The sequence below is a fragment of the Oryzias melastigma genome, linkage group LG21 (assembly GCF_002922805.2).
Source record: "Oryzias melastigma strain HK-1 linkage group LG21, ASM292280v2, whole genome shotgun sequence".
Classification (NCBI taxonomy): Eukaryota; Metazoa; Chordata; class Actinopteri; order Beloniformes; family Adrianichthyidae; genus Oryzias; species Oryzias melastigma.
In genome coordinates, this window is record NC_050532.1 from 24,933,649 (window position 1) to 24,955,581 (window position 21,933).

Sequence of the window (21,933 nt, forward strand, 5' to 3'; positions counted from 1 at the left end):
CCATCCATTTATCAATTTTCGGTTCATCCATCCATCCATTGATCTATTTTTAGTTCATCCATCCATCCATCCATCCATTTATCAATTTTTAGTTCATCCATCCATCCATCCATCCATCCATCCATCCATCCATCCATCCATCCATCTTCTTAACTTGCTGAGACACAGAAGTCACAAAATGAAATCAAGAAACTGACTTTAAATACACTTAACAGCCACTTTGTTATTATGACTGTAACGAACATCTGAGTTCTCACACTCTTATCCCAAAAATTTGAGTAGGAATATTCACAATATCCAAGATCGCTGATTCACGATCTTTATAGATATAGTTGAATGTAGTAAAATAGAATTCAGAAATGATGTATTTATTGCTCAAGACATTTCCGCCCACAGAACTGTCTCTCACTGGATATTTTCTCTTTTTATGACCATTCTCTGTAATGCTCACATATGGTTGTGGGTGAAAATCCAGTAGATCATCAGTTTCTGAAATCCTCAGACCAGCCCGTCCGACACCAACAACCATCAAAGTCCCTTCAATCAACGTTCTTCCTCATTCTGATCCTCAATTAGACCATGTCTCTAAACGATTTGATCAAAGTGATTGGCTGATTAGAAATTTAGTGATCAGTTGGACAGGTGTGCCTAATAAAGTGGCCGGTGAGAATTGGCTTTAAACTATTTATTTTTATTTTGATGGTCTTAATATAATTTGTTTGTTTTTTCAGTTCTATGACATACTTTAAAACAATGATTTGAACCAATTCAGATTTAAAGTCTTTAAAATGCAGCATTTTTGCCACTTAAACCAACTGATCTCATCAAACCACTTTGTCGTTTAGCTCGTTAATCTTTTGGGTTGGACGTCTGTGTGGGCTGAAATATTTCTGCTGTTGTGGAACTTCCCTCTGAGACTCGGTCGGGGTTTAAACACACGCAGTGATGCGAGCAAACAGCTGGTGTAACCGGATCCTGAGGGTCAACACATGCAAACGTTTCCTGAGGAAAGGCCTCGGTTCGACGGCGTTGGAGGCTCGTCTACAACATCCTCGCCGAGGCGTCGGGAGTGCGTTCCAAGTCGGAACTCGGCGCTGTCACGTCTGCTCTTGTTTCCGTGGCAACACACATAGTGTGGCAGCAGGTTGTGGAGACAGCTGTTGCCTGAGTGCAGACAGCCTCACCTGTTTTCTCCTGGAGGACGGCCCCTCGCCGACACCACCGTTTACGTTTGCATAAAGGGGTTGGACCTGGACCGCCTCCCGCACACACACATCCAGACCCTCACAGGACCTCACAGGAACCCAGCCTCTTTGCTCTGATAACAGAGCAGCTCAACACGTTTGTCCTGATTCGTCTGAGTGATGCAGCAGCCGCCGCCTGAGCATGCTCGGTGTCACCTTCACCGTCTGCTGGAACAGCTCGCTACGTGAACGGAACGCCAATGGAGGGGATTCGGCCCTGCAGTGCTGCCTCACGGGGGGGTGCTTGAGAGCTTTTATAGTCCTTTTGAAAAAACAAATTGCCCCCTAAACCTGATAACTGGTTGTTCCACATTTGGCAGCAAGAGCTGTGTATTTATGTCATTACAGCCGTTTTCATGTTCACTGATTTATTTCTTATTCATGGAAGCTGTGTGTGAGGGTTGGTAATGTGTGTTCAAAATCATGTTTTTTATTCGTACATTTGAGGGTTTGATTGGCAGGTGGGTGGAACCAACACAGCTCCAGACTTTACTTTGTCCAGCTCACTTGCTTACTGCCCCTCGATGGGAATTTCTCTGTTCCATCAGACTGAATTTTTTTTTCTGAATTGTTTTTGAAAAATTTGATGGCAAAAACCTGGCCTTTTCTGTCTCACTGGAATAAATAGTCGATCTAAGAACACAGCAATAACCAGCCAATCAAAGAGAGTGGGGTATCGATTATAATTTACAGAAAAGATTCCATTCTGATTCTTCAATTCAATTCAATTTTGAGTTTACACATTTAGAAATACATTAATAATCTACAGTATGTTTTGAATATATTAATATTATTCTGATCCAGTTCACATAATGTAAAATGTATCAGTGAAATAATGAGATTGTTAATATCATAAAGTATTACATGGATTCTCTAAAGGAGAAGTTCTAACAAAAATGTTCAGATCATTAACATTGTAAACATTGTTCTGCTTCTCCTGGAGGATGTTTCAGTTTGGCCACTAGGTGGCGATCGTGCTGTAGCATTACACCTTATTCCAGAAGAAGAAGAAAGTATGAGGAAAAAACAAATGGTTATTTTTTACAAAACTCCTTACGAGTTTGGAAGATTCATGCCTGTTAGTTAATAAAGATGTTCATTTATTCAGCAATGAATGTTAAGGCCGACCGAGCGTTACCATTAGCTCTCCTATGGGAAATTCCATTAAACCTTAGCATCAAGCTAGTGAACTGTAGCTTTAGGACTTTAGCTTTGAGTTGTTCAGAACAGTTTGAGTAAATCAGAGAAGAGGACTGAATCCACACTCGTGTACTCCGGACCGATTCGTTCAGATTTCCATGTTTGAGTTAACCCCGGAGAACTTCCTGCTGTGTTTTAGTTCTTGGTTCTGCTGCAGCTGCTGGAGTCTGTTAGACACAGCAGGCTCATAAAAACCTCCACTTGTGACAAAGTTGGCTCGTTCACGAGAGAAGCTCCACTTGTTCCCTCTGTTGTGTCTACCTGTGTGGGTTCACCTCTCCAACCATCTGCTGCCGCCATCACCGCTGTGCTGCTACTGTACGAGCAGCTGAACGGCAGCGTCTGTGACGAGGAAAACACGTGTGTCATCAAAGGTGTGTGAGCGGGAAGCAGCAGGAAGAGCGTCCAGACAGGAGCAGAACAAATCACCGCTGTCAGGTATCTGGAAGCTTCACTCAGCAGTTGAGATGAACATGATTCTGAGAGTGTTTATGAATGAAACATGTTAGAAGATGGTCAGAACACACAGAAGACTTTTACTTTCACTGCACTAATGTTAAGAAATGTATTCCTCAAAAGAAAAACACATCCTAAACCTGAACAACTGAAATATTCTTTTTAAATTCTTTAAATGGCAGTCAGGCTGCATCTGGTGAGCACATTGAGAGCTCCAATGAAATACACAAACCAAACGACCTCCATGGTGTCTCCAGACTCTCATGATCTCAGTGTCAACCTGCTTTCATCTGTGAAGAACACAGGACAGCAGTGGTGAATTTGCCAGTCCTGGTGTTCTCTATGCCAAACATCTTGCACACTGTAGTCACAACTCCCACTTGTGAACGTCGACGACTCATACCACCTCCATGAAGTTTGTTTATGACAGTCTGAGCAGACATGGACATCTGTGGCCGGCTGGAGGTCATTTATTGGGTTTACATCATGTCCAGTTTAGTGTATCTCCAGCAAGTTTTGGTGAAGCCATCATTTTTGGTTTAGTTGCAGGTTTTGGTGGAGCACCAAGTTTTGGTGTAGCAACAGGTTTTGTGAAGCCAAAAGTTTTGGTGGAGCTGCAGGTTTTGGTGATTCACAGGTTTTGGTGATTGGCAGGTTTTGGTGATTCACAGGTTTTGGTGAATCGCAGGTTTTGGTGATTCACAGGTTTTGGTGAATCGCAGGTTTTGGTGATTCGCAGGTTTTGGTGGAGCTGCAGGTTTTGGTGAAGCTGCAGGTTTTGGTGGAGCTGCAGGTTTTGGTGGAGCTGCAGGTTTTGGTGATTTGCAGGTTTTGGTGAAGCTGCAGGTTTTGGTGATTCGCAGGTTTTGGTGGAGCTGCAGGTTTTGGTGATTCGCAGGTTTTGGTGAAGCTGCAGGTTTTGAAAACTGTTAGTTTGCTCAGGTTGGATAAAGGTCTGAAGAAACAGTTGTTTCTTAGGATTTAAAGTTTGGTCATTTTTACTTTTGTCCTGTTTCCTTGTAAGTTGCTGCTTTGTGTGGATCAGTGTGTCTGTGTGTTTCAGTCAGTGTGCAGCCGTGTGTGTGTGTGTGTGTAACTGTTGGCAGATGTCTGTTCTATCAGTTGCGTTTATTTGCATAAACTGTTGTCGTCTTAATGAAACTTCATCAACAGATCATGTTCTGCTTTTGTAAACACAACAAATATGGAAAAAAAAGTAAAAATCACAGAATTTAAATGAGCTGTGAAGAGTTTAATCTGAAAAGACAGATACAATAAATTATTCAGTCAATCTTTAATAGCTGATGAAATAATAATGTTATAAAGTTTTGTTTTGTCCTGGAAGTTAAACTTTTCCTCTTAAGTGAATTATTTGATGGACATTTTTAATTGAAGAAACATAAACATGTTTTTTGAGTTTTACTCCTTTTCTGCCTCATTTCTGACAATAATCGTCATCAGTTCAGAGTTCAGTTATTAAACTGTGAAAATAACTCTTCATTTTGGACATTGAAATGTTTGTTCTTCGAGCATTTCTTCAGAAAGTCCGTAACTCCGCTGTAGCTGCTCATGAAGCTCATGGAGTCGACGGCGACTCGACTCAAACCAACATGATTATGAACACGGGTTTGAAGATCCAACAACTTCCTGTGAGTTTGAAATGACAAAAGCTTTTTCCTCCTAACAAGACCTCACTACACACAAACACACACATATGAAAACACATGTTCACAATAACATACATGTATGTACAGATATACACAGACACACACTCTCACATTCACTAGGGCACATACAAATATGCACACACAAACAAACAAATACAAACATACACACAAAAATACACACACACAAACACCTGCACACAAACATGCATGCACAGATGCATACAAAAACAGACACATACAAATATGCACACACAAACGTACATACAAAAATAAAACTACAAACGTGCATGCACAAATACACACACACCAACAAATATGCACACACAACAACATGCATGCACAAACATTCATGTACACACACATGTATGAATATATAGACACATACACAATAACACAAACTCATAAATTGGGCTCATAGAAACACGCATGCACAAACGCACACATCCACTCATGAGAACTCTGGTTCAGACCAAACAAGTGGAGCGACATCATCACTTAGGTTCACTTTCACTTACAGTGTGAACGGGATCAGGTCTCGATTGCAGGTCTTTGCAGGTCTGTGTTGGTCTGTGTTTTTGTGTCCTGGAAGAGATTTTGCTGACCTCATGTGTTCCCACTGAGGAATGTGTGTTTGACAGTGTAACACAAACGCACACCCACCCACACACACACACTCACTCAGCGGGATGTGGACATTTGGACCCGTTTTGTGCTGAGAGGAGGAAGGTGATGGGATGGAGAGAACACGGACTCCGACCAGAGCAGATTTCATAACCAGACAGACGGACGAGCAGATGAACTGCGAGCAGAAACCATGAATTCTCTGTGAAATGAAGACATTTTCTAACACAAAAACCCACAGACGCGTCTTTATGTTCAAAACCAAACACTTGAGATGCTGACTGTCGGTTAGAGTGAGGGGGGATGTTGGAGCTCTCTCAGGAATGTGGATCAGATAATGGGATTAATGCTGAGTTCCTCTCTCCAGGGTCCTCCAGGACTGAAGGCATAAAGGCGTCTGACGTCCTGCCTGTGCTGAAGGAGAAGGTTGCCTTCGTGTCTGGTGAGTTTCCGCCTCTGCTGAGCTGCAGACGCATTTCACCTCAAACGTCTCTGTTTCCGAGTGAAATCCCATCAGGAGCATTTAAAACAAAGAAAGTTTGTTCATTTTTGGGGGAAAAAAATGCAAAATTCTGATTCTTTTCTGTGTTTCATGGATTAAAATCCCCAAATGAATGCAAACGTTAAAATTCCTATAAAAAATTTTGAAAAATAAGCATTTGGATCTGTGACTTTTTTTTTTTATAAATGAACAGAAATGTTGATCTTATTTTCATAAAAATACAGTAAAAGCTGAAGTAGGTGCATGGTGGTGGAGTGGTCAGCATCCTCGCTACACAGAACAAAGGTTAAAACTTAACTTGTAACATGAATTATTACTTTTTTTTTTTTTTTTTTCTTCTTGCGTTTTAGGTTTTAAGCCAGGGTTCTCAAACTCAATTTACCTAGAGGCCACTGAAGGCACAGTCTGGGCCGTACGGGGTTCCATTTGCGCCAAAAAATGTGTTTTTGCATCCACTGTCTATGTCTTTGATCCATTGTCTATGTCTATTGAACAAGTTTATTGAACATTTGTTCATGTTTATGTACCACTAAACAATATCTTCTGTGTGTCCTGTGAAACGACAGGAGCTAATGACACTAGCAACTGTTGCTAAGGACTTTTCTGACGACCAGATCCAACGACAATAGCAAATGCAAAGTTTTGGGATAGGCTCCAGCAACCCCATTGCCCCAAAAGGGATTTAGCCAGTTTGGAAAATGGATGATTTTTTTTTTTTATTCAACCAGTTGATAGAATGTAAGAAGTTTCAAATAAGTTTCTATTTTTTCCGTGTTTTTGTTTTAGGACTTTTTTTATTTCCACCTTCTTTGTTCAGCTTTTGATGATTCAGCATTTATGCTATGATAGAGCTTTTTACAAATCATTTTCAAGTTATTTCAGGGTTTCACTAAAACATTTAAATTAGTCTGTCAGCTTCTTTTCAGCTGAAACATGACGGTGGATGAAGTCAAAATGCGTCGAACACACCAGAAAGATGAAGTTCTGTGTCTGTTCGGTTTGAATCAAAGTTCATGAGAAGTTCTCCAGAACATTTCCAGTGAGAAAGCTGAATCTTGTGTTAGTTTTTGCATTGACTGAGCTTCTGCTCCCAGCATTCATAGTGAGAGCGATAATACAGATGTGTGCACAGTGCTAGAATCTGAGAACGCTTCGCTGTCAGACTTAGATTCCTGGACCTCCTGTTTCAGGAAACGGGCAGGAAAATGTGTCTGCGGCGCTTCACACCTCCAAGCTGACGGGAAGTTCTCGCTTCTGTTTCAGCGCTGCCGCCTTTTGTCGGCCAACATAAACAGAAACACGGAGCCGGACCTCCAAACAGTCTTGTGACCTTAGCTGGTCGAACTGAGCAGAAGATTTTCCCTCGTTCCTCAAATGCAGGAGATTCTGTCCTGAATGGACAGATGTGATCATAGCGATCGAACAAACCGCAACGAGACAACGATCTAAACCAGCGGTCGCCATCCTGAGGCTCCGGGGCCGCATGTGGCTCTTTGACCCCCCTGTTCTTCTGGTTGAAGAAAAATAAGACGTTTTTTACTTTAAAAAAACAACTGTAAAGTAAAAAAAAAAAAAAAAGTAAACTATTCAACTCCTTCACAAACAGTCGTTCTAGAAAAGGTGCCTGGATTATAAGACAGATTGTCTATTTTTTAGGGCTGGAAATCCATTAAAAATCAACCTATTAATCACAAATCAATAAAATCATGAATCCACGAATCTAAGAATTCATTAAATCATGAATCCATAAATCCAAGAAATCACAAAAAATTGAATCCATAAAATAAAAAACCCACAAATCAACCATACAACGAATCCATAAAATGGTGAAATCATGAATACGGTAGATGAAAACATGAATCAAATAAATAAGTAATTGATAAATCATTGATAAACGATTTTATGGATTACTATGGATTTATGAAATCGTGAATCTGTGAATCCATGAAACCAGGAAATCCTTATTTCATGAAATAATGAATTTATTAAACCAAAAAACATTGAAGAAATAATGAATCTATGACACCATGAATTGATAAAATCATAAATTCAAGAAATCATGAATCCATGAAACCAGGAAATCATTAATCTACAAAATCATGAATTAATGAAATCAAGATAACATTAAACAAATAATGAATCCATGAAATCCATCCATCCATTTTCTTGACCGCTTCATCCCTTTCGGGGTCGCGGGGGTGCCGGAGCCTATCCCGGCTACTGAAGGGCGAAGGCGGGGTACACCCTGGACAGGTCGCCAGTCTGTCGCAGGGCTCCATGAAATCAATGAATCAATGAAATTGTAAATCCAAGAATTATAAATCTAAGGATAATTGAAACCAAGAAATCAAGAGAAACACGAATCTATGAAAACAAGAAATTATGAATAAATAAATCCAAGAAATCACAAATACAAAAAACCATGAAATCCATGAAACATGAATCTATAAAATCGTAAATTTATAAATCCATAAAACCATGATATAATTAATTTATGAAACAATGAAACCATGAATTCATAAAATTGTGATTCCATGAAACCATGAAATCATGAATCTATAAAATCTCAAATCTATGAATCCATGAAACCAAGAATCTACAAACCCACAAATCCATAAATCATTGAAACCTGAAAACAGTAAAACCATGAATCCATGAATCAGTAAAACCATGAATCCATGAAATCAACACCGTTGTGTTTTTTGCAGGAGGACGCGATAAAAGAGGAGGACCGATTCTGACGTTTCCGGCTCGCAGCAACCATGACCGGATAAAACAGGAGGACCTGAGGAGGCTGGTCACCTACCTGTCTACGGTTCCCAGGTACGCTTCCTCACAGGTGGTGTGACAGTGGTGCAGCGTGCGTCACCACTACCCGGGAATCAAACCGTCTTTAGATCTCGGCTGCAGACGGAGCCGGTCGCCGTGTTTGGGATTTTGTTTGTGGAGCTTTGCAGAAAAAAGCTGATCTGTGACTGTGAGCGTCGTCAGATCTGAACCGTGTCGGCTTTCTCATCCACGTTTTCTTTCAAGTCGACTGGAAGCGCCGCAGAGAAGATTTCCTCTGAAGCAGCGTTTTATCTGCGAGGCCTCCGTATCAGAGGAGACATCTGCTGCAGGGAAAACCACCAGAAGCTCTGCAGATCAGAGGCTGGTTCCCACTGAAAGGCTTCAGTAATGAGAAAGAAATGAACAGAACCTGCTGGGAACACGCGAGGAGTTCACGCTTCCATGTGGGAATCACAGATTCTGTTCAAAACTAGCAGAAGGAAATAAATTCATCAACTGTTCAGAAAAGCAAAGAGACAAATGTGAGGTTCAGATTTAAAATGTTCTGGATAAAAACACAGAACCTTTAGTCACACAGAAAATAAATGAAAATTACATTAATCTCTATACAGTTATACTTTATACCAAACATTTCTTCATTTTATTTTTGTTTTATAGTTTTTGTTTGTTCATAATAAAAAAAATTACAAGGTTTTCTGCTAAAAGAAGCTGGAGAACGCCAACAAATTATTACATAAAGCACTAAAGATTTGTTTAAGGAGAGAACTGAACATTAATAAAACTTTTTCCTCTTATGAAACTGAAGAATCAAACACATTAAAAAGAAAATACACTTAGATTTTTATTTTATGGTGAAAAATAAACAAAAATGTTTTGATGATTTCATCTTTTTCGACTGATAAAGTTTACACAAAATTTTGACAAAATGATTGCAAACATTCATATTAAAACAAGCATAAAATAAACTATGAAAAGGATGAACAAAAGTTAAAATTAACAACTTTTTTTTTATGTTTTTGATCATTTTAACATTTAAATTCAGTTTTTTTTCTGCCGACTTAGCTTTCACCTTTAACTGTTGTTGCCACACAACTGTTGTTCTTGAACATTTCTTGTTAGTTTCCTGGTTTTGTTTACTATCTTCTAATTTATTCAGTAATTCGAAAATACTAACATTTTGTTAGCTAGTTAATTACATCATTCTGAAATGTATGCACAAAGTAGGGCTGTGTTGGATTAATCGATCTGAATCAATCTAAGCTTAATAGATCAATAATGAATCCATAAAAATAGAGATTGATATAACCCATAATGATAAATCTGCTAGCTTGATGCTAACGTCTAATGGAATTTCCCATAGGACGGCTAATGCTAACGCTCGGTTGACCTAAGCACACATTGCTGACTAAATGAACATCTTTATAAACTTACAAGGAAATATTTCTAAAGTAGCTATTTGTGGTATAAAGCACAGTTTTTCTTCTTCTAGAATAAGGTGTAATGATACAGCGTGATCGCCACCTAGTGGCTCAACTGAAACGCCCTCCAGGAGAAGAAGAACAAAGTTTACAATGTTAATCTAAACATTTTTGTTAGAGTTTCTCCTTTAGAGAATCAATTTATGCTATTAATAATCTCTTTATTTCTCTAATACATTTACAGTATTTGAACTGTGTCAGATTAATATGAAAATCTTCAAAACATATATAGATTGTTATTGTATTACTAAACAAATTTGGCTGATTATTTTATTTACTTTTGTTGATTTAATAATAGGGGCAGATAATAGACGTTTTCTTTATTTTGTTCATTTTCATTTATCTATTTTAATTTGATTTTGTTTTGATTAATTTGATTTTGTTTTGTTATTAAATGAAATAAAGGTTTAAATAAATTAGTTTGTAATAATTTTGAACTCTTTGTTAAGGTTAAAGTTAGAAGCAAATTGAGCAGATTTGTTTTCTTTGATTTTATAAAAATAATATATTTGCATCTATAAAATAATCACAGATTAAAATTATAATCTGTTTGGAGATGTTTAAATCAGATTATTTGATCAGTTACATCAAATAGTTATCCGTCAAAAACAAATACTTTCTTAATTTGACATTTTTTGTTTTTGGTTTAATATAGAAACAAATAAAATTGAAAACATGCTGACTACTTTTGCTACTAAATAATTTTAATGGAACCAAATCTGTAAGAAGATTAAAATGCATTAAACAAATCAACCACTAGGAGCGTCATTCACTTTCTCATGTGCAGGTGTGGGTAACCACAGAGGATTTTGTCTGGAAAAACCTGACGTAAAACGTAAAGAATGTTTTTTTGAAATTGGATTTTAAATGTTTTACTGTCCCGTTTTGTTTTCTTTGCTTTCTTGTAATCTCCTACCCACTCCCTAACCTGGCCCCGCCCCAGCGAGGACGTGTGCAAACGTGGGTTCACCGTTATCATCGACATGCGCGGCTCAAAGTGGGAGCTCATCAAGCCTCTGCTGAAGACCCTGCAGGAGTATTTCCCTGCTGAGATCTGCGTGGCGCTCATCATCAAACCCGACAACTTCTGGCAGAAGCAGAAGACCAACTTTGGCAGCGCCAAGTTCTCCTTTGAGGTCAGTTTATCCAGACTGTCACCGCACGGTCCGCCGGACCTGCAGGCAAGTTTGTGAACATCATGTAGCTTTAGTTCACTCTTGATCGTTACATCTGATCCACTGAGGGGAAGTTCTGTTGCTGCTGTTCTATTAAATGTTTCTGCTCAGATGTCCTACAGCAGGTGTTCCATGACAGCTGTTGAATCATTGGTTCTCCATGACAGATGTTCAGTCACAGGTGTTTTCTTTTGATCTGTCACAGGTGTTCTGTCAGATGTTTTTCAACAGGTTCTGTCACAGATGTTCTCATAAAAGTTCTGTCAAAGATAGATCGTCACAGGTGTTCAGTCACAGGTGTTTTCTTTTGATCTGTCACAGGTGTTCTCCAAGAGGTTGTATTATAGATACTTTTTGAACAGGTGTTCTCTTTGAGATGTTCTGTCACAGGTGTTCCCTCATAGACACTCTATGAATAAACTTTCATAATATTCTTCTGCAGATGAACCTTTTGGTAACTTCAAGTCCCACTCTAATCATAATTTTTTTCTATTGTAAAATTGTTTTCAGTGATCTTTAATTATGATTATGCAGTTTTTAGCTAAAATTAAAAAGAACTTTTTTAAAGAGATATTTTATGCACAGTTGCAGTAGCTCATTCTGGGTTGTGGGTGGTGGGACTGTCTGAAACCTGTCTGAGCTTTTTCAAGAATCCGGTTTTCAAATCCAACCCGATTTGAATTAAGAAATACTCAAGAAAACAGTTTTAGTGGGTTTTTTTTGTATAGGTCCTCTAATATGAGAAAATGCTACAAGAACTTGTTAAAAACACAAAAAAAGATGATTTTCATTGGAGTGGGTCTTTAAAGTGATAATTTAATGGAAGCACAATTCAGCCTCAAAGTTATAGAGGAAAAGTTGTTCATATTTTTAGCTTCTTATAAAAGAATTCTGCAGATTCTGTTGTTCTCTGACCACCTGACCATGATGAAGTTCCTTTAGAAGTTTTCTTCTAAGAATTTGTCAGGACATTTCATAGACTAAAAGCTCTCATTTGAGAAGTGAGTTTGTGATTTGATCTGAATTACAAAATTATTTTTGTTTCATGTGTGTAGATGACCAAGGATTTCATAAACTCTGAGCTTTAAAAATAATAAAACTATGTTTTCAAAGAATGCTCGAGCTTCGGTTTGGTGATTCTGGCCTTAAGGTTCCCTCCCTGATCATAGAGAAGATTCATTTCATCTGCAAGCCCCGCCCACATGACCCTGAACTGACTCCTCCGTTTGTGTTTGTGTGAGCAGACCAGCATGGTCTCTGTTGAGGGTCTGGCCAAACTGGTGGATCCTTCACAGCTGACGGACGACTTCGAAGGCTCCTTGGAGTATAACCACGATGAGTGGATCGAGCTGAGGGTTTCTCTGGAGGAGTTCATGTTCAGCGCGGCTCACCTGCTGTCCAGACTGGAAGACCTGCAGGTTTGGATCAGTTTGGGATCTTCTCCAGGTTTGATGGATCCGTTTTTAACCAAAAGTTGGTTTACAGGAGCTGCTGTCTAAGAAGGAGTTTCCTGCCGATGTGGAAGGTTCTCGTCGGTTGATAGAGGAGCACACGCAGCTTAAGAAAAAGGTATGAAGCTGTTCGTAAAACTCTGCTCTGGTGTTTCATGATCAACAATAACTGTGTCTCCTTCAGGTGCTGAAAGCTCCAGTGGAGGAGCTGGATCTGGAGGGTCAGAGGCTGCTTCAGTGCATCCGCTCCAGTGACGGATTTTCAGGAAGAAACTGCATCTCAGGTTCTGCTGACTTTCAGAGCCTGGTGCCGAAGGTATGACCACATGACACGGGGACGGGGTCTGAAGAGTTAGGAGATATGAAAAGTTTTTCACCGAAACATTTTTATTGATGGTTCATAGTATTAATTCAAAGAAACTACATTAAAAACAATTTCAGTAACAAAAAACGTTGTTAAAAATAGCAGTGGGCCCAGGATAGAACCCTGAGAAACTCCACTTGAAAGTACCGCTGAACTTTGATGCTTCTTCCTGTCAAATATGAGTTCAACTTCTGTTAGTGATCTCTATAAAGGTCTAAAATATCAAAGAACAAGATGATAAAAAAGAAAATTAATAAAAGTAGAAATAAAATAAAATGAAATATTTTCTTTAGGTTTTTAATTTTCTCATTTAACCCTTCATGCTGAATGTCACTAACTAGGGACGTAATATTTGTCCCACTAAATTTAGTAACATCTTAAACAGAAAAAAACACAGAAGAATATTTTGAAGGAGTGACATTTATCTAAATGAGCAACTTAAAAAAGAAAAAAATAAAGAAAAGAAAATATATTCTTAACTAGTTCAAGTATTTTGGGGGTAATAAATCCAAAGGAAAAATTTAAATGAAGATTATTACACAGCTTCCTGTTTGAATAAAGTGATGAACTGAAAAATGTTTGGAAGCTTCTTCTGTTTATCATTATTCAGGTTAATTTAGTTACTTTTACTCCGGGGTCGCGTTAGGTGGTAGCTTTAGATTTGGCAAAGAAATTCTCTGTGTCTTACATGCATTATAATGGGATAAACAAAGACAGCTCCGTGTAGCGATCAGGCTGAAAACATCTACTTGTAGCTCCTCCCACAGGCGTCAATTTCATGAACACATTTTGGACAGGCTACGAGGTAAAGAAGAGGCGAGTCCTCCCCTCCATGGACTCTCAACAGCTCAGTATCAAAACTGCAGAATATTGACAAGACAATCAATGGAAATCTGGTGTTTATTAGCATCGTCTGAATATACATTGCTGCTACTTTTCATCTTAGAAATGTAATCTTACATAAAAACTAATGAGTAACTCCTCACAAAATCCTGCTTTTAGTGAGAAAGACTACAGAAACAGAATCTTCTGTGTGTGAGAACAGATCAGATGATTCATGTTTTCTTATTGGAGTTGAAAAGTCATAAATGTTTGAGTTAAAATCCACCAGAGTTCATTTATCTGATGAAAAATCTGATATTTACTCAGATTCACATCATTTTGCCTGAACGCTGGAAGTAAGAAAACTAAAAGAAAACGTAAAATTGTTGAATAACTCGTAATCTTTCACAGCCTGCTGTGCAGAAACACATGAAGAAGACTCTGTTGTTGTTTCTTCCTCCTTTTTTTCTGACACTGAGGCTCATTAACATCCTTTAAGAACATGAAGGTGGCTGGACGCTTCCTCGTTAGCCGACTCCTCCTCAGGGAAAGCTGGGATTCACTTGAATCTGCAGCAAACATGATCGCGTTTTAATATAAAACAACGAGTTTTATTGAATCCAGAGTTTTAATTCAGACAAGACGTAATGACAAAAACAAAAATAAGTTTGGGTTTCTGCAAAAATACAACCTAGTTCTCTTAAGATGTTAAGGAATATGTTTGCAATAAACCAATAAATGTGTAAATATTTGCTGAATAATTTTAAGAAATGATTAAAAATGATTAAAAAATAGAGTTAAAGTAAATAATAATTTAATAATAATAAGTTCTCAATAATAGTCAAAAGTGTTAAATAAATTGAAAGATAACAAAGAAAAACATTTTTTTAATTAAAGATGACCCAAAAAAATCTGAAAAAGGGAGGATTATTTGGACAGACACTCTCACAAGCTGAACACAAACTGCATTGGGGTTCAGAAAATAAAAATAAAAAATACAAGAATCATCACGAGAAACTAACTCTAACACAGATGGCTGTGGTTTCTCAAAAAAAGGCCATAAATGTCCAGTTGCCGGGCGGAATCGTGACATGCCTGTGTGATGTCATCGACTCCTTTTTACAGGAACTCTTTATAAACAGAGAAAACTTCGAAAATCTCAGTGAAACTCACTGTGAGATAGTAAAAGGCTGAGAACTCCTGAAATAACAGTTCAGAATTTAGATGCTTTTACTTAAAAATATTGATATCATTATTTTTTAGAGAGCGTTTTTCAACTTAATGAACTTAAGTTAGTGTCCTCCTCCCTGCAGGTGGCCAGTCTTCTGGACAAGCTCCACTCCACCAGGCAGCACCTCCACCAGATGTGGCACGTCAGGAAGCTGAAGCTGGACCAGTGCTTTCAGCTGCGCCTGTTTGAGCAGGACGCCGAGAAGGTGAGCTCCTCGACATTATGAAGAAAATCCCCCTAAACATCTTCAGGTAAAGATATCAATCATCTGAATCGACTAATTGGAAAATACATGAATAAACATAAAAAAAAAAAAATGCAAAGGATGCTGGGATTTTTGTGCTTTTGAACAGTAAATAATGTAACATGGAAGAAAGGCAAAATATAGAAATTTAAAATATAATCATCCAGGTGTTATAGGTTCAAAAATAGAGGAAAAAACTAGATTTCCAGTTAAATTAATCTTTTTCGACCAAAATCACGAGTATTTTTGGTCAAAATAAATTTCCAAGAAGTTGAATAAAAATAAAACAGACAAACCTCTTCTTTTAGTCCGTTTTTCCTCCTCTTCCTTCTTTTTTTTACCTTAAAGCTACCTCTGAGGGCTTGTTTTGCTGCATTTTCATTCTTAAAGTTTTAAAGAAGCACTAACAGTGACAACGACTCCACCCCACCTAGCTTAGACAGCGGTAGCGGCAGGAGGGGTGGCGAACCAGGCAAAATGATTGATTAGGTCAAAATTTCGAGTTATTTAATTTGTTTTTATTTACTACTTTTATATTTTTTTACCCAAATGAGTGATGTGTCAAACAAATATAAAAAAACATGAATATATAGCCTAATCATTAGGATTTGGTACGCCCTAGGCAGTTGCCTATGCCTTGAGCCGGCACTGGCACAGGTTCATTTACATCTAGAGGCAGATGTAGCAGTTTGTGGGACCAGCGCAAACGATAAGATGTTGCTCTCTGTAGTAGTTGTATTATTCATTAACTATAATGTATGAAGGTAAAACACAAAAAATACTTCAATGATGTCTTTTTTAAAATGAAAACTTTCTTTATCTTGTTTTTCAGTTCCTTTGATTCTGTTCTTTGTCCTGTTTTATTTTTTTTTTTACCTCACTTTTGGAGGTGTAGTGAAACATTTTTGCTTCCTCTTTTCTTTATTTTACCACTTTTTTTCTTTACAAACTCTTGGAAGAATCTCTCTGTGCTAGCTAACTTGCTTTTGGCGGAATATTCCATTGGTGCAGATTTACGGGGGAGGTGCAAACACTTGCATGACCAGTCTTTTGCCATTTTTTTTTCTTTTATTTTGAAATTCAAAAAATGACGCCCATGAAAATTATTTGAAAAATTATTATATTCAGCTCGGGGCCCCCCCAGAAGGTTTGCGGTCCCCTACCTTTGCCTAATGGTTAGCCCTCCCCTGCTAGAAATGTGACGATTCATCAGCTGTTTCCTTCTGTCCTGATATTCGTTTAGTTCCCCCTAAACTTTTCTGAAACTGCATCAGGAGGTTCTGCTCTTCCCGGTTGTGGTTTTTGTCAAACACGACTTTTAGAAAGTAACAAACGGCGAGCAGCGGCGTGGGAGTTTCACACGGAGACAGAGGGGCGTCAGCTGACCCGCCGAGCTCGCAGCAGCAGTAAATATTTACCAGCAGGCAAACAGAGGCGCCGCAGTGAAGGATTGTGGGGGCAGAGCCGTCTGCTCACTGCAGACCAGGTGTTTGTGTGGAGCCGTTCATTTGGCTCCGCCCCCATCGGCTGCAGGCCCGAGCCAGAGCCGCCGCCTCCACTCTGACCTGAGAGTTCTGTTTCTGCAGATGTTCGACTGGATCAGCCACAACAAGGAGGTGTTCCTGCAGAGCCACACGGAGATCGGCCGCAGCTACCAGCACGCCGCCGAGCTGCAGACCCAGCACAACCACTTCGCCATGAACTCCATGGTAGCGCCGCTCTTTGGTCTTTGTCTGCCGTCGCGCTCCGAGCTGACGGAGTTTCTGTCTCCACCCCCCAGAACGCCTACGTGAACATCAACAGAATCATGTCGGTGGCGAGCCGCCTGGCGGAGGCCGGCCACTACGCGTCAGCGCAGATCAAGCAGATCTCGGCTCAGCTGGATCAGGACTGGAAGAGCTTCGCCGCCGCCCTGGACGAGCGCTCCACCATCCTCGCCATGTCCGCCGTCTTCCACCAGAAGGCCGAGACGGTGAGAAAACGGCGCCTCCCTCTCTGATGTCTGTTTGTCAGTTGTTTAGCCGCCTGATGAACAGATCAGACATCCTGGAAGGTTGTCATGGCAACAGATGGGCTGGTTTGATTCCCGCTGATGATACAGAAATAGATGTTTGAGTGAAACTTGAACATTTCTTCTGGTTAAGTGGCTGCTCATAAACTTCAGAAACTTCTACAGAACAGAAAAAGTAGCTAAATCCTTCGTTGTTTCATTTTTAGAAACTGTGTTTCCGCTTTTATCGCAGATATTACCGCATTTTTCAGACTATTAGTCGCTCTGGAATAGAGGGTTGATTCTGAATTTTCCCTTCTTACTATTCCTACATTTATCCCTCCTAATGGATATGATATGGCTTCTTTAATCTAACAAACTCTGACCCTGAAAGAGGTTTTTAGGCAACTATTTACCTACAAATTCACTGAAAAACTTGAGTCAACGTGGCTGAAAAACCTGGATAAGGCCTAAAGTTTCTCCTCAATCATCTTTTTATCTGTTTTCTAAGCGGTCCCATGGTCTTTTAATTATATTTATGCAGTTTTAGCCTAATTAATAAAGCAGTGTTTATCCGAAATTAAATTTTGAGCTTAATTGTTTTTTAAATGTGTCCTCCATCAAAAACTGCCACAAAAACATGTTAAAAACACAGTTTTTATCAAAGTGTGTCTTTAAAAGATATAACGTATTTTCCGGTGTATAAGTTGCACTTTTGGGAGAAAAGTCTAACAAATTCACAAAGTCCAGCGTGGCTGAAAAAATAATTAATAAATACAAGAATACTAATCTTTTGATCTGTATTATAAATTCATCAAATTTTAAGAGGAAAATTATCTGATTTGTTTTGGACAAAACTTCTTCTTTTGCCACTGTCAGTAGCAAAAACTAATACTCAGATGCATCGCCCTCTAGTGGCTGTTAGAGGAAACAACCACTAAAGGACAACCGTTGTTTACTGGAAAAATAACAAATATTTGAGCCTGTTTATGTCTAAAAAGAATAAAAAACACAAATAAGCCACTCCTGAGCATAAATCGCACCATCATCTCACGGCGAGAAGGCTGTGGTTCGTATCCTGGCTTGGAGTTCTCCATGTACATGGTTCGTTGGTTTTCTCATGTTTCCTCCCGCAGTTCAACAACAGGCTTCATAGGTTCATCAGGTGTAGCTGGGATAGGCTCCAGCATCCCCGTGACCCTGAAAGTGACCCTTAGGTTCTGAAGATGGACGCAAAATCCAGAGCAATCTTTTTAATGTTTAACCGTTTTACAAAATGATAAAAAAGACAGAAGAAAAGGAAGCTTTGTTTTAGCAAATCAAAACTGTGTTTACATAAAAATGAACTGTTGATATTTAACTGTTAAAAGGTTTTAAAGAAACTAATTCCTGTAATGCGTCGTGTTGGCTCCCCAGTTCCTGTCAGAGGTGGAGGCCTGGTGTAAGGTCTGCAGTGAAGGAGGACTTCCCTCAGAGATGCAGGAGCTGGAGATCTCCATCCACCGCCATCAGAGTCTGTACGAGCAGGTGACCCAGGCGTACACCGAGGTAAGTAAGCGCACCAAACGACCGGCTTTCATGAAGCTCTCGCAGCTGAACCCACGTTCTCTCCCGCTGACCTCCAGGTGAGTCAGGACGGCAAAGCCCTGCTGGACGTCCTCCAGAGACCTCTGAGTCCCAGCAACTCCGACTCCCTCACAGCCACGGCCAACTACTCCAAAGCGGTCAGTTACTTCAACTCCCAGCAGCCCCTGCAAGCGTCCGGGGTGAACATGAAGTAAACATGTTTTGTTGGCAGGTCCACTGCATCCTGGACGTGGTTCACGAGGTCCTGCACCACCAGCGGCGCCTGGAGAACATTTGGCAGCATCGGAAGGTCCGCCTGCACCAGCGGCTTCAGCTGTGTGTGTTCCAGCAGGACGTCCAGCAGGTACCGAGGAGCCGCTCCGCCCCGTGCTGTGAGAACCCACACAGGTTCTGCTCGGGTTTAGCAGCTCAGAATTTAATAACGCCGCTTCACGTTTTGGCCAGCGTGATCCTCCCGGCATGTCTGAAACCGCTGGAATCCCTCTGAGATTACAGAGATCTGTCTGTTTTCCATCAGTGGAACACCTGCAGGTCCAAACACTGCCCCCTGCAGGCAGAGACAGGAACAGCAGCAGAGCAGAAGCTCCAGTTTTCTGTCTAGAAACGCTGTTCCTTTGCTGACATAAGGGAGCAGCTGGACCTGAGATGGAGAGTTTTCAGTCTCCTGAGGGTTTTTATCTGGAAACTTTAACTTTTGTAGAAGTTCTCTGGAGCTTTCCACCACTGTCTGCCCGGTCTGTTCAGGAGACGTGGATCTGAAGCAGATCCACGTCCTCTTACTGTCCTGATTCTGGTGCGCCATGAGGCTGGGGGTGTCCATGGGGCTGGAACCAGAGGAGGAGAAGATGCTGAGCTTCTTCTGTATCCCCCCACCAGACGGTGTTCTCCCCTTCTTTCTGGTTTCTCTTCTGAGGTTCTCATCTTGGTTGTCGTGACAACAGTGACCATCTTTTGGCCTTTTTTCTAAAGTCACAAAAAGGAACAAAAAAACACATTTGTGTAAAAAATGAATCCAGAATTTTTCCTTTTTTATGAGTCATGTTTGTTTACGGAAATAAACAGGAAGTCCTCATGGGTGAGACCAGCTTGATTTTCAAAATAAAACGCCTGTCTTCATGTATTCTGATGGTAAAGCAGTGATATCATCAGAATAAAAAATCTCTAGTTTTTAGTGATGCTGCACTGTAAAACTGCCCTGAAATATGAAGCGTTTGCGGGTTTGAATCCCGGTCAACTCAATTCACTCTTAATGAGATTTCCAAAGTGTGTCCAGAACGTAAAAAAACTGCAATGAAGACATATCCATTTATGAATAAAAGCGCGGACAGAGGAATGAGGTAAAAATAGCATCTAGATCAGCAGCATAATCAACAATGTCGCCCAGGGTCATTCAAGGTCACAGAAGGTCATAAAGGGTCATCTGTTACTGAAAACGTCACCAGATGAGTCCAGACTTTGAGGATCTCAGATCTAGAGCTTCAGTTCCATCGTTTTGTTGTAGATTTACTACTTCAGATATTGTTGATTGGCCAAAAAAATGTAAAATCTCCAAAACTTTTAAATTTAATTATTTTTAGCTTAAAATGTTCTGTTTTTTAGGTTTCAAAATTTCGATTTATAAACTTTTTTTTCAGTTTCAAATCTTTTTAATTTGAACTCCTTTTTTATGTATAAGACACACATTTCACTTTTAAATTACATAGTGGATGCACATATCACTAATAAATTTGCACATATAAGCATAATAATCACACATGGTTCACATATTTTATTTACTGGGAACATAAATCGACTGATCTTTTACCCCCTTCAGCAGTCTATACCGAGTGGGGGTCTCACAGGGTGGTGTCCGGCGCCATGCGGAAGACGGGTGCGGCGGGTGTGGATATGACCCTGGACGGCAGGGTCCCCTGTTTTGGCAGGGCCCCCACCTGGCGGGCTGTCTTGGTTGGTGCCTAGCAGCTGATTTACTTAGACCTGGTGCGGACCAGTTAAATCCGACTATTTAATTTAAAAAAAAAGCATTGTGAATTCCCGCGGTGGGACCTGTCCATGGTGCTAACGCGATTTGATTTCTGCCCAGGACTCTGAATGTTAAAGTGAAGAAATTCAATGACGCGCAGGTTTATGTGTTCCTCTCGTGGATATTTGTACTTCTTCTGTGGTTTTCATGTGGTTCGTTCATAATACATCTGTGAAATTTAACTTTTTCCCATATTCTCAAATATGACCAATTTTCATGCGTGCACTATGCACAAATTGTACATAGTGTGACGAACCCTTAAAATGTCGCCACTCTCCCTACGACCCTCCATGGACTGGACGACCCGAGAAACCTGGAGCACCTGAACCCCTATATAGGTGCTTGTGATTCAGGCTTAAAGATCTTGATTCTCCTGCTGGATAAGCTATTTTCCAAACAAGAACGAGGCAGAATCACCGTTTTCCTTCCAGTTTAGTCTTGTGGATCGTCTGTTTAACTCTCTGGTTCCACACTCGCGCAGTGTTGCATTCTGGGATGAAGACGTGTCCAGCTTTAAAGGCTTTCCCCTTCATTCTGTTCAGCAGGATCCGATGACAGACTCCGATCTTTCTGGAGTCAGCTGGCCCGCGTTCGAGTTTGTCTCCCAGCACAAATGATTTAAAGTCGCTGTGCGTCAGCGGCTGTCACCAGCAGCTCAGCCGGCGTGTAAACAGAGTTCATGAGGGAGAACGGAGACGGAAAACCCAAAGACGAATGCTCTGATTTTGGCGCCCTAAAGACGTTGTTATGAGACCCCAGAGTGTGTGAGAGAGTGTTTTAGGGAAACGCCAAGAACAGCAGGCGTCACGCTCGGCTCGCTATGAGGCCCGGAGAGACGCAGAGACACATTCATGGAGAATGAAGAGAAGAAATCAGAGAAAACATGTAATTCTTCCAGAGCAGAGTCCGGTTGCACGTTAACTCTGAACATGTCGTCTCCACTGCCTTCATTAACGCTGATTCCAGTGACCACTTTGACCACTGTGTAAAGGCTGGTTTTGAGTGTTCAAGTATATTCCTGTTTTGTTTTTGTAAAAGAAGGATTTTGTTTGAGTTGTTTAGGTAAACCCCCAAACAAGTAAGTAAGG

The 21,933-nt window shown here is 40.1% G+C and overlaps 1 protein-coding gene across 3 annotated transcripts in view; it reads left to right on the forward strand.

The window, feature by feature from the left end:
• The window catches only part of kalrna (kalirin RhoGEF kinase a), a 122,298-nt gene that overhangs the window by 24,114 nt on the left and 76,251 nt on the right, over positions 1 to 21,933 (forward strand). For all 3 annotated transcript variants that reach the window (XM_024286764.2, XM_024286765.2, XM_024286766.2), the window contains exons 2-13: positions 5,556 to 5,630; positions 8,399 to 8,513; positions 10,902 to 11,094; positions 12,378 to 12,551; positions 12,619 to 12,702; positions 12,769 to 12,900; positions 15,084 to 15,206; positions 16,832 to 16,954; positions 17,026 to 17,217; positions 18,652 to 18,783; positions 18,861 to 18,959; positions 19,034 to 19,165. In XM_024286764.2, coding sequence (XP_024142532.1) covers positions 5,556 to 5,630; positions 8,399 to 8,513; positions 10,902 to 11,094; positions 12,378 to 12,551; positions 12,619 to 12,702; positions 12,769 to 12,900; positions 15,084 to 15,206; positions 16,832 to 16,954; positions 17,026 to 17,217; positions 18,652 to 18,783; positions 18,861 to 18,959; positions 19,034 to 19,165 — 1,574 coding nt within the window. The remainder of the gene's footprint in view (positions 1 to 5,555; positions 5,631 to 8,398; positions 8,514 to 10,901; positions 11,095 to 12,377; positions 12,552 to 12,618; positions 12,703 to 12,768; positions 12,901 to 15,083; positions 15,207 to 16,831; positions 16,955 to 17,025; positions 17,218 to 18,651; positions 18,784 to 18,860; positions 18,960 to 19,033; positions 19,166 to 21,933) is intronic.